The sequence below is a fragment of the Clytia hemisphaerica genome, unplaced genomic scaffold (assembly GCF_902728285.1).
Source record: "Clytia hemisphaerica strain Z4C2 unplaced genomic scaffold, Clytia hemisphaerica genome assembly, whole genome shotgun sequence".
NCBI lineage: Eukaryota > Metazoa > Cnidaria > Hydrozoa > Leptothecata > Clytiidae > Clytia > Clytia hemisphaerica.
The window spans coordinates 863,575-876,691 of NW_027103566.1; the positions used below are offsets into that span (position 1 = coordinate 863,575).

Sequence of the window (13,117 nt, forward strand, 5' to 3'; positions counted from 1 at the left end):
AATAGAACAAAGAGAAAGATCAAAATCGTTTTGATTCAACCAAGTACTAAATGAATGCGAGGCGATTGTCTGTTGGGTAATGGATGGAATTTCGAGTCGGTTTGCGACGGAGATAAATCATTTGAAACGGAGCATGGTTTTATTTAATACTAATTGAGGAGATCTGTACTGTAATGCTATGAAAGGAAACTACAGAGAACAACTTATTAGCAATCAATACAAGACAGTACAAGAAATGCTTTCATTTTTATTAGAAGTCGAAAAATAAACCATAAGAGATGTATATTGAACTCAAAGAACATGGCTGATTTGCTGCTTATTTATTTCGAAAATCCAGGAGAATGGATTTCCTGGAGAGGTCCTATCAGGCCTAGTTTTGATATTAGCTATTTTTTTAGCAGAATTTTTGTAATAAAAAGAAAAAACGTAAATTATATTTCTGATAAATATTTTTCTAAGCCTCAAAGAATTTCTGAAATGAAGAATATACTGTTTTCGTTTATGGCCATTTTTAAAATATTTTTAAAAAGTATTATAAATCGAGAACGGGTTTTTTAAATCTTCAAAAAGGATTTCAAATTTTAAAACATTTTTCTAGCAGATTGATTTTTGAAGGCAAGCAAACAAAACCATTCAAAACATGTTTTATTCGTAGTTTTACAAATCAGTCAATAAATAGTGGGCCCAAATTAGACCTCCCTTGAATAAACACTTTTCGTGTTTAAGTTTAATCTTTTAATTATCCTTAATAATGTACCCTCTTTTGGTGTGGGTAACAAATAGCGCTCATACATTTGTTTTGAAAGCATTTGGTGTACTTCCTCTATAAGGAAGGATGAAGGCCATGTTATGTTACAGGTAGAATTTCAATGGTACTATTAAGTTGGTATTTTCTTTTGGATAAATTAACAATTGGTCCTGAAAGTTTGAAGAGAATTAGAATAAACCTTTCTGAGTAAATCTTTATAATGTTAAACTGTGAAAAATACTCCTGAGGCCGTACAAGTTATTGTTTTCCAGTATTTTTTCTGTAAAATATCAACTACATCGTTGACTGACAAGATACCGTGTGTTTCAAAAAAGGTGTTCAAGTTTAAACTGAGATTCTGAGCAAACTAGGAATGTTATTATCTTTTCTACGCCAGAGAAGGAAAGGCAAACTTAAAATTAGAGCTATATACATTAAATTTTATGATGTACCAATACCTTTAGGTATTGAAAGCGTTTTTATGACGGAGATTTCTCCTTTCTGAAAATAAGATGCTCACGACATGTGAAACTGTGAAATGAATAAATATGAGCCCGTTACCATGCCAACTAAAAGTCATCCAAACAGTCAAAACTAAGGAATCTCTGTGTTCGATTTGATACCTGCCGGGGAAAAATATCTCGCTTCCTCTTTCGCACTTGCCTGCGATTTCAATTGTTTTCCGATTAGTTCAAGTTGATTTTAGATTTAAAGCGAAAAAGCGAAGAAGAAAGTTTCTTCGGAAGAATTTTGAATTTGTTCAACGGGAACGGTCGAATTTAGCTGGTTTTGGAAGAGTCGCCTAGTATCGTTTAAGGTAATCACTTACATTTCTTTAAACAAGGCTGCAAAAAAGGTTAAAATCTTTTCTTTGACACTATCAGCATTATCCGAAATGAACAAGGACAAATAATAATACCCCAACTCTACTACAATATAAGACTATGTTTAATTGTACCAAATCAACCAACTTAAATTTCTATTTGTCGTCTTTATAGGGAGATTTCAAAATGAGTTTCCGTGTAGGTATTGGTGTCTTACTCATGGTATCAATGACTTTCGCACTCACGGTCAAAGGTCCAAAGTCGCTACACGATAAAATCTGCATTGTCGGCGCCGGACCGTCAGGAATTCACATGGCGCTAAGTTTGAAGGAGCGCGGTTTCACCAATATTGTCATTTTGGAGAAGAATTCTTTCGTGGGTGGTAAATCATGGACTATCAACCACCGGGGCGTCGCCCATGAAATGGGATCAGTTTATCTGGCACCTGATTACGAAGACAATGTTATCCCTTTGGTTAATAAATACATGCCGAATGATTTAGTGATTTTACCCCCGTCTGCTGTTTGGATGGATGATTTGCCGGGACCGATTCCTTACGAGCAATATTTGATTGGTAAGTTTGTTTGTTAAGTTTCCCAGTTTAGCGAAATTTTTGCAAACAAATTAAAGCATCTTACATAAGGTGTTCTACTTGCGATATCCGACTAAACCATTGACTTTTTACCTTAAAATGGAAGGTGCCGAAAATATTATTTATAGAAAGGCTCAGATAGGCTTTTTAACAAAAATATCTGAGATATAATGAGAACTGAATTTAGAAATGCGTCATTTTTTCAATAATAGGTTATGCGATGAAGTTTTTCGGTACGAACGACATCAGAGTGGCAGGTGGAAAGTTGGGGCAGACAATCGTGCAGTATATCGCCAAACATAATGAAATATTTGGTGCTTATGAAGGTGACTTGATGCCTGAACCAACACCAGATGTACGTTTGTTTACACAGTTGATTCTCCGTAACTTGAACTAGCACGGGGAACAAAAAGTTGTTCGAGTAAAGGGCTTTCGAGTTATGGAGTAAGGTTTATAAAGCATTGTTGACTGAAGGGACGAAAGTGAAAGTCTTTGTTAAGTTCCGTAGCGTCTTATTTGAAAGAGTGTCCATTTTTCTGACAAACCAAAAATTAAGGGGAGAAAAGGTGACAATAATCATGCTAAAATTAATCTATTTTCCTTCCATAAAATTCAGAATAAAGTGAAAATCCAAGGAACTTTTGTTGACTTTCTATCAAGAAACAATATGTTGGCCATGCAATGCATTCTGTACGCTTCCAGTTCCGTGCAAGGTTACGGTCGCCTCGATGAAATTCCAGCATTGTATGGACTGATGTGGAATACACCGAAATTGATGGCATCCCTTCTCCAAAGGCTCTCAGGGAACACGAATGGCACAGGTAAGTTGGATGATTATCTGATATTCCGATGGCGGATTGGCGGCCGCCCACGTTAAAGCTCTAAAGGAGCGGGTCAATCTCGCATCGTAGAGGAATGATAGTGGGCCTTTGATGTGCCGCATACCCAGTCGAGTTCAACTACCTCTGCGCGTAAGTTATTTCAGTTGGACCCACCAGTCCCCGAAAACGAGGGCTGGGTTACCAGACCTCCCGTTGCAAAATCTTTGAGGCGGTCTTGCAAAATTTCGTAATCTAAACCTTCCAGATGTTGAAAAATTTTCCGACCTTTAGAGCTTTAGCGTGTCGGATGAAAATTTCTGCATCTGGATGCCAGGTAAGTTGGACGAGTGAATGTAGAAAGAGAGAGAGAGAGAACGAATAATTTCATAAGTGAGTGAACGGACGAAATTGCGAGTTATGAAAGATGAAAAGAACAAGCACGATGAACAATAAAATCATTGAAATGGGCACGCAAGTATGCGGTTCTAGACTTTATGTTAGTTAGTACAGTGGACTCCACGTAACGCGAAAACGTACGACACGGGAAAGTAAAATTTGTTCAAATTAAGGGAGTTTTGAGTTACGGGGATTAAATTAAGGATTATAGAGCATCGATTCGAGTTAAGGAGACGTTCATATAGAGATTCAAGTTAATGAAACTTCACTGTATTTCAGGTTTGTACATGTTGAGACATGGTTTCAAAACACTCTGGGAAAGAATCATTCAAGCTGAAAATCTGGACGTGCGTTTCAGCAGTGAAATTTACCGACTGTATCGGAGTAAAACCGAACCAAAAGTGTGGCTTGAAGTTGAGAGCAGTGGAACGAGAAAATTCAATTCGTACGATTTCTTGATTTGGAGTCCAGAGATGAAAACGAGTCTTCCATTATGGGATGCGAACGTTGAGGAAAGATTTTACTTTTCACGCTCAAAACCTGCCTTCTTTACAACCGCCCTAGTTGACACGGATGGGGAATTAAGGGCGCCATCGCCGATTGATTACTGGTTTGATAACATCAATAAGAAACGCCAACACTCCCTTTGGGCGTTAAGAGATTCCTATGGCGCCCTTCATGGATATTCAGGGGCAATGTATCAGTCGAAATTATACCCGAGCGGTAACGATGGCAAGCAGACTAGATCACAAGTCACTTATCAAATGGGTGACGAAGCACCTGTCTATACTGAGCTGAGACATACCTTGCTAAACGCTATGAAAACAGACCTTCAAGCTAGTTCAGTTAATGTTCTGTATATGAAGACATGGCGATATTTTCCTCGATTTTCGCATCAAGATCTCGCTGATGGCATGTTGTGGAGGATCTTGGAGATGCAAGGCAATCACGGGATGTGGTATATCGGATCATCAGTGTCCTTCGAAAGCGTCAAATCTGTTGTAGAGTATAATAAGCTACTCTTAAAACATTTCACTGTACCAACTAGCTGAGAATAACAATTTGTAATAGCCACTATTTATAGTATGAACAACAATCACCAGCCAAATAATTTATTATAATATATTCTTCTTATGTAAGGTATGAACAATTTTATGAGTTAAAAGATAAATAAAATTCTTTTTTCACAACTTAATGTCCTTTGCTTTTTCGTTTGCCCATTAGAAAATACAATACCTTTAATCGAAAGTTCATTCAAAATAGCGATAAGTTGTCAAGAGAAAAACTAAACCCGAATTCAGAAACCTGATTCATACCATCGTTTGTTAAGAACCTCTTATGCCTAGAGGGGTTATAAAACCAATATAAAACGAAGAGATTTTTTACTTACAGACTTTATCATGCTCCAAGGACTTGTCATTACTTTGTCTTGCCAGTGATCTGTATTTCCATAATATTTTCCTATTATTTTCTTAATTTTCATTTTGCTGAAAGAAATATAATGATTCGAAAACATAACGTCAATAATACGCGAATGTGCCTATCCCCCGGACCAAAATTATTCATGCGAATTAATAAGGGATCGTGAGAAAATCCGTTTTAAGATTTCCAGATAAACTTTTATTTCACTTTCCTTGACATTTTGCAGTAGACACCCAAAACTACACAAAATTGTATTGAGTTCCGCTAAAAGAAGTCAGTGTGAAAATTAGTCCCCAAAAGGGGATCATGAGATCAATCAATACTTTTTCTCTCTTAAGAAGGAAATACAGTAATTACACTCTTAAGTCACGAATTTAATTAGTTAAGATTTTGAATAATGTTGAAAAAGATTTATCATTATGGTCAAGGGTAAACGTAAGAAGAGTCACCCAGCTACCAAGAGGTTCTTTCAAGGGACAAGAACCAATTTTTGCAAGAAGTAAGGAACCTATGAAGATTTGATTGTGAAGGGAACTCCATTAACATTATCTATTTACAAAGAAATCACTTTTTTTATTTTCGGTAACTGTTCGATTTCTTGGTAATTATCAAGATCAATACAATACTTTATCCAAATGATTAAACAGACACTAAATAGACAGATCCATTTATCCAATGTAATAGTGATAGTGATTTCAAAAGATTGATACCAAGAAAAGAATCATAAATGTTGTGCAAGATTTCGTCTCGTTGCATCCACCAGTTCAACTTGGATATCTGGCTTCAATAGGTCTTTGATATCATATTTCAATGATGCTTCAAAAGCGAATGTAATACTAGTATCATATAACAACACTCCATGACTTGCCATGGCACTTATACAATTCCTCAACCTTGCTATTGATTCCCTATCAACTTTACTGATTTTCTCTCGTTTAACTTCCCGTAAAGACAAGTCCATATCGTGCATTACAGGACCAATCCACACATAGCCGTTATTTCCAAGTATAATGGTGGCACCACAGTGCAAGTTATGCATGTGTGTTTTACAACGCTTTATCAATGAAGCTGGTACTTTAAACATTATTCCTTGAGGTAATTTACCATATTTCAAGTTTCTAGTGTGCAGTGATAATGAACCGTCCTGAAACTCAGATTGCACTTCTGCCACGATTAAATCTCCTTCCACTAAATAATCTCTCATCAATAACTCGTCCACAGCCGACCGTTTACGAAGTTCACCACCGGGTAGATTGACACCAGATAAAAGCAAAACTGAATCCATTCTAGCGTTAGTATCAACTCGCCATTTCTTTTGAGCAACTTCTGATATTCGGCCAACAATGACATCCCCCACTTCTCCAGCATATCTTGATTTAAAAGGTTTGACTGACACTAGTTTGTTGACTCTCTCAACGGTGCCTGCCACTGATGCTGCCAGTCTATAAAAATGTAATCAAGAAAATCGAAAACAATATACAAGCATAAAAAAGAGCTAAGGACTAAATGGTGTGTAGATCTAACAAAGATTACAGCCCAATATTTATAGTGAAACCTTTGAAACAAAAAATACGAAGAAATGTTTTCAAAATTCTTAAATCAAATTGTTGTAATCAAAATAAATACCTTTCCATGCCATCTGCAAATGTTCCATGGCCTTTCATGAAGCCGCTGTCTTCTGTAATTACATCTCCAGGTACAACAAAATGTTTCTCTTCAAATGGAACGTAGATTGGGAGTTGCGCCTCCTCAAGGGGTGGACCAATTTCTATTGACATTTTTTGTTTTTTTATATAAGTTAGCTTGTATATGAAAATAAAAATATTTAGTAAGAGTTCCAGAGCAACTCTTAAGTTTTGTTTGAATACTTTCTTCATATTTTTAATATTTCTGACAAAATTCGTTCATTGTCGTTATAATTCAAAGAGTAAAACTTTTTACTTTATCTTTGTACAGCTTTGTATTTATTAACTTTCTACACTTCTTTCTAATTATTCTACTACACTAGTTGTGGAAAAAACACCAAAAGTGATTTCCTACATCCAAAGGAGGGGAGAACACACCTACCTATATCCGCGCGAGACGCTGGGATAGGCTATTTCCTGGGAATTTTGCAGAACTTTCAAACACTGCCATTTAAAACGACAGGGTTATTTTTACTTTAGTGTGTAATCAAGGCCTAACAAATTGATGCGCTATCTTGGGAATTGAACGGGCTAGCTCTAAAGCTCTAAAACAGCATCTAGTAACCCAGACCCGACCAATTAAGCTTGTTGAACCAATCAAACAATTGAACTAATCAAACTCCATCAATCGATTAAAGTTTGAGTAAAACAAATAATCGAACTCTAAGATTTTTTTAAAAGCTCTAAAAGAACATCTAGAAAACCATACTATGATTTTTCAATTGAAATCAAAACTACTGACATACATCAATTTGTCAGATCTAACAAAATTAATAACAGCACTGTCATCATTGGACACTCAAACAAAGAATTTTATGTCAAGAACCTTTCAAGAAACATTCCAACAACTTCCATCAAAATTATCTGCTAAGTTAGATGCTAAGTTCTACAATTTTGCTTGTTATTTTGTCTTCTTTGGAGCCTGACTGAGGTATATAACTATCATCCTTCTCGCCTTGTCATTTTTTGCAAATACATCCTGTAGATAACTGATGTTCTTTGTCTCAATTTTCTGAATTTGTGTGACTCTACTGCACGTCGTCGCGAACCCAAAACACTGGTTTAGCTTGCACATCAAAAGCCCTTAGGATGCTAAAGATGACATTGTTGATTATCTCTAACTTTATCTTCTGAACTAGTTTTCAGCAATTGCGGGGAGTACATCAAGAGAAAACAACATATTCACTTCTTGCGCGGAAGACCCCAGTTTTATTCATATTCTGTACATTCCTTTTAAAAACTCATTTTAGTAAATATTTTTTGGAAAGTGCCATGCCTTCTAAAAATTCAAAAATTTGCAACGACGTCACATGATAATTGATGTCAGAATTATTTCGTTAGAAATTTACTGTAGGGGCTTCTTCAATTCGAATGTCAAATTGCTTTTTGGACCGGGGTTTTATCAGGAGATAATAATTTCTCAATTATGGATTAAGACAAAAATTGTAAACATATAATTAAAGACTAATTGTACACTGCTTTTTCGAAAGAAAATGAGACTTTAAAGACTGCATGAAATCCTGCTTTCATACTTTAAATCAACCCCTTTATAAACCATTTGAAATCGCAGCTGGTCTACCATTTTAGCATGACAGACACAAAATATAAAATTCTTTTATTCTGTACTAGTAGATCTCAAAAAGGCTTTTGACACAGTAGTAGATCATTCTTCTAAAGAAATTATTCTGCTATGGATTTAGGGACACCTCATTCTCCTGGTTTGAATCTTATCTGTTGGACCGTCTTCAATGTACACTCCTAGTAGATACTTGCTCGGATAAGATGACCACAAGGATCGGTCCTTGGACCATTGGTATTTTTCCTTTACATAAACGATATTGGTCAAAGTATACGACCTTCTGTGTTTCACCATCTTTACACAGGCGATACCATCATAGCTGTCATTTCTGACTGCCTCATGAGGCTTAAAAATCTATCTGGCCAACTTTCTGAAGTCGGACATTGGTTCAGCCAAAATAAACTTATGGTAAACACTGGCAAAACCGAAGTCATATATTTTGGAAGAGCAAACAAACTGAAGGAATGCAAAAGTCTGGTCCCTAACCAAATTCAAGGTGACACTCTTGAATGCAAGAAGAAAGTGAAATATCTCAGTGTCATTTTTGATGAAAACCTTAACTGGGATGCCCAGGCCAATAGTGCTCACCGGAAAGCTATCTCAAACTAAACAAGATAAAAGGCATCTCTAGCTTTCTTGACAACCACACAAAAAATGTTATAAATGCTCTTGTGCCACACATTACATATTGCTCCAATTCTTGGAGCCCTATGTCAAAGGCAAACCACAACAAGTTTGATTCGCTTTTGAACAACATCTCTAAAACCTGCCCATCAACAAGACATTTGATCATTGAATACACGCTTTTTTTATAAGAATAACTTCTATAAAAATATCAGGGTGAAAATTGGCCAAAATGCAAGAACACCCTAAGAATACCCTCTAGGGTGAATTTCACAGAATTTGATAAGAATACAGTCATTTCGTATTTGGTTAACAGAAAAAACTGCTTCCTTTGCTAGAGATAAATTGAAGCTTTGAGGCAGAAATGTAATTTTAACCCAAATATTCACTCAATAGTCCAAAACATTCAAATTTATAATTTCTCATGTTTGTAAAAAAAAGTCAAGTCTAAAAAAGTAAGAATACATTAAGAATATTTCACTCTCAATTTTGACACTTTCTTAAGAATACTTGACCCTCATCCAAAGTACACTATTCTTATAAAAAAAAGCCTTTACAATAAAACACTGTTGATGTTCAAAGGGATGCGCAACATTTCGCCAAAATATTTGTGTGATCGGGGTAAAGCTAACCTGAGATCAGATTGTGAATGTTTTCTGCACACCAAAGTGAAGCTCTAAAGGGATGTGTGAAAATATAACAATCTGACGAATATGCATTCTCCAAATCGTAAGGATTGCGTTCGTTTAAAAGGACTAGGAATGACAACAAAGTTGCGTTGTGTTTATGAATAGGGCGCTGTATCAGTTTTTAACTTTCCGGCGCACAACAAGATTCTTGTTGTAGAGTTTTCTGCTGGAGGACTATTTTCCTCAGATGTATAATTTTCAAGCGCCTTCAGAGGTTTTAGGGTGCGCATAAATCAATTACGAACAGCTGTTATCAAGTTAGGTAAAGCCTGCTAGCAAGTGACATGAATGCCGCACTTGCTTTGCAAGAAAGAATAATGTTGCTGTCCCCCTTGCCAAAAACACCTTTGCTAGTCTGTATTTACGAATTTGAGGAAATTAAAAGACCCATGAATAAATACTTTGATTTCAAAACAATCATAGGCATATCAGCATATCCGAACAAATTTATGACCAGACGGTGTCAATCGAACAACTTCGAACAAAAATCGCAATCGAACCAATCAAACGTAATTGAACGCGATCAAATAATTAAGATTCAATTGTCAAATGTTATCGAATCTCAATCGAACGACTGATTCCTGGGTAATATTCGATTGTGTTCGATTGCGTTCGAGTAAGGTTAGATTGGTTCGATTAATAGTTGACTATGTTCCATTGCTTCGATTACGATTATGTTCGATGAGTCTGATTGCGATTAAATTAAATTGGATCATAGAGCTTTTTAGCGTGGGTATAAGTATCGTACGAAAGGGAATAAAATCTAAATCATTTGAACGTACTCGAACATAATTGAATATAATCGAACGTAATCGAAGCAATCGAACGGCAAACCATGGGTAATATTCGATTGCGATTCGATTGTGTTCGAAAATCGAATTGCAATTATTCGATTGTGTTCAAGTGCGTTCAATTGATTCGGCGTTCAATTGATTCGGCGTTCGATTTGTTCGATTGACACCGTCTGGTTATGGGACAACACATTTTATATCCACTTCTCGAGCAAGACCTTTGTTATTTACTCGCGGGTTGACCATTTAAAAACTCAATTTTTACTAACTTTTTCGTAGAAAGTGTCATGCCTTAAAAAAAATTTAGGTCACGTTGTGATGTTTTAAATAATTGACGTCAGAACTTGTCAGAATTATTTTTAAAAAGTGGGTTTGAACATCAAATCCTTTTTTGAACTGGGGTTTTCTAGTTCTAGTTCTATTAAATAATCACATAATACGCTAACATACATTATTATCATGATGTTTTATTGGAAGGTCCTGCTAATTTTCGTGCTCAATCCAATCATAGAATAGATGAAAAGGAAATTTTAAACATAAAATTAAAACAATAACCAATAATGACATATATATCCAGACAATCTCAATCAAACGGAATCGACGATCGAACCAGTCGAACAAAATCAAACGCAATCGACCGATTGAAATTCGATTGTGGAATGCAATCGAATCTCAATCGAACGTCAAAATTCTGGGTAATATTCGATTGGTTTGATTGTTGTTCGACTGCATTCGATTGTCGTTCGACTGCGTTTGATTGCCGTTTAATCGTCTTTCGACTGCGTTTGATTGCTCTATGCTCTAAAGAAGGCAGATTTTCCATCGTAAATCAAAAAAGAGTGTTTGACACCCTCTGATGTCCGGAAAACATACAATCCACCACTTAAGTCATATTTTCTCAACCGTATGGAAAGGATATGATTCGTCACGTGACCTAATTCGGCAATTTATCCCTCACAAGTGTTTCAACATAGACACATGAATAAAACCATGGTTTTATTCATGTGTCTATGGTTTCAACCGGTATTCCAACAAAGCCATATTTTGGTTTGTACAGAAATTTTGCCCGCTCAAATCTAAACAACAAAATGGTCAATCTCACTAAAGCAAAACATTGTGGCCACAGCATTTCCCTGGATAAAAATTCTGGTCACGTGACCATCCCTGATTTTAGACTAATGAAAACAATTCATTTCCCTGGATTAAAGTTGTGTCTACACTAACACGCGGGAAATGGCTAGAAAAAGAGAGAAAAAACTGGGGGTCAAATTAAATTTTTATCACTTCTTGCGGCAAAGATAAAAGACTTTACGAGACCATTTATTTAAGAAAGGGGTGTTATATCATAAATATATTATACCGTGAAAAAGGGTAACTTGCATCAGTGGAGGCTAACATGCATATACCCCAATTCACAGACCAACTAGAGCAGTATTACTTCTCTTCAAAGTGTTGACATGGAAACATTATGACAAAATTACTTGACAATAGAAAAATGTACCTTTGATCAGAATCACTTTTCTTTTCCCACAACAACATGTCGCAAGTTTCGAAGAGCGTGATTGTAAATGTCTTTCCCCAGTTCTCCTCTGTACGTCTGCACACTCTCCCCCGTTTACGCCGCTTGTTTAAAAAAAATGTCAAAATGGGGTGGTTTCCATAAGGATGCGCACTCACTTCTTTTTGCCGCCCTTTCTCTCCAGGGTGGCTGAAGGGTGGTGAATATTTTACCGAGTGGATGGGAAACCAGGCTTATATCTATCAACCAATCATATTTTGGACTAATGACGTAATCTCGAATCGGTTTTTGAAAATTCTAAATTTTTTTTTTGGGAAACGCAATTTATGGTAATTATATTAATCTTTCCTCAATTAATTACATGTTTTCTTAAATTTGATTTCCATATACAAGGTGAGAAAACCATGACCAGACAAGTCTGTGAATTGGGGTATATGCATGTTAGCCTCCACAGATGCAAGTTACCCTTTTTCACGGTATACTGTAAGTAAGTGATATTTTAAGTAACAATTTGTTCATTAACAATTTAATTTTGAAGTTTGTTTTTAAAAACAAAACCCCTGTGCTAGATGATAATCTCATTTTCTTAACTTATGGACCCATTTGGAAGTCTTTGTAATACAGATCATTTGGCAGTGTAGTTGCAGCCTATACATACAAGAATTGGAATCTAAAGTCTGAAGTTGTAACTCCTTGCCAGTGTGCAGTGACCACGCAGAGAAATTTTTAGTTGGCAGACACTGACTTTAGGTTGGTTTGGAAATCGTTTTATTTTGAAATGTAATTTTCACTTTAGATGAATACTTTTATTTATTTGGATTCATGAACAGGTTCAAGGTTTGTTTACTTTTTATTTCAAATTATTTCATTGATTTATTGAGCTGCAATAGCTGATTGAAAAACGAAGATTTTTGATAGTTTTATCAGCTCAGGCTTGGCCGCCATTTTGAATTTCGATTTTTTTTCTCCTGTACTCGGCAATTTAGAGGTTGTTTGTAATACGCGATTTGGCTTACGCGTAACACTTGTGTCGATTGAGATCGTGGATATACCATCGACTGCTTATTCAAAAGACAATAAGATTTTTTTGTCTCAAAACTGCACGGAATCCCTCTTTCTTTTTTTTACTCGAATCAACCCCCTGAAAAACCATTCGAAATCACATCTTGTTACAATCTTGCTTGGCTTGCGTGGTGTGACAGACACTTAATATGAAATTCTTGAGATTAGAGAAAGATTCAAAATGAAATGAAAATATAAAATTTGACTGTACGTTTTGTTGGCTCTCTGTGAGTGTCAAGTCGTGTAATGTCTGTCTACAAATATTCTAAAATTAAACTTTAAAAATTTTACCTGTGTACCTAGCTGCTCCAGACACTAGCTGGGAGACCCGGCTACAATGTCCGTGTGGTTTTGAGGTATAGCAT

At 35.9% G+C, this 13,117-nt stretch overlaps 2 protein-coding genes across 2 annotated transcripts; one reads left to right on the forward strand and one right to left on the reverse strand.

Annotated features, from left to right (window-relative positions):
• Window positions 1–1,443: 1,443 nt before the first annotated feature.
• LOC136801025 (uncharacterized) lies at window positions 1,444–4,594 on the forward strand. The gene is made up of 5 exons (XM_067057653.1): window positions 1,444–1,565; window positions 1,747–2,146; window positions 2,377–2,519; window positions 2,781–2,985; window positions 3,661–4,594. The coding sequence occupies exons 2-5, from the start codon at window positions 1,759–1,761 to the stop codon at window positions 4,431–4,433; spliced, it is 1,509 nt and encodes a 502-aa protein (XP_066913754.1). The 5' UTR covers window positions 1,444–1,565; window positions 1,747–1,758; the 3' UTR covers window positions 4,434–4,594.
• Window positions 4,595–5,355: 761 nt separating this feature from the next.
• Window positions 5,356–6,605, reverse strand: LOC136801018 (exosome complex component RRP4-like). The gene is made up of 2 exons (XM_067057638.1): window positions 6,430–6,605; window positions 5,356–6,245 (listed from the first exon to the last, which is right to left on the reverse strand). Exons 1-2 carry the CDS (start codon window positions 6,579–6,581, stop codon window positions 5,525–5,527), a joined length of 873 nt encoding a protein of 290 aa, XP_066913739.1. The 5' UTR covers window positions 6,582–6,605; the 3' UTR covers window positions 5,356–5,524.
• Window positions 6,606–13,117: the final 6,512 nt, after the last annotated feature.

Coding starts and splice junctions, on each gene's coding strand:
- LOC136801018 (XM_067057638.1), bottom strand. CDS start 6,581: ATGTCAATAGAAATTGGTCCACCCCTTGAGGAGGCGCAACTCCCAATC. Junction 6,246..6,429: donor TTTGCAGATGGCATGGAAAG/GTATTTATTTTG, acceptor ACATTTTTATAG/ACTGGCAGCATCAGTGGCAG.
- LOC136801025 (XM_067057653.1), top strand. CDS start 1,759: ATGAGTTTCCGTGTAGGTATTGGTGTCTTACTCATGGTATCAATGACT. Junction 2,147..2,376: donor TTACGAGCAATATTTGATTG/GTAAGTTTGTTT, acceptor TTTCAATAATAG/GTTATGCGATGAAGTTTTTC. Junction 2,520..2,780: donor TGCCTGAACCAACACCAGAT/GTACGTTTGTTT, acceptor CATAAAATTCAG/AATAAAGTGAAAATCCAAGG.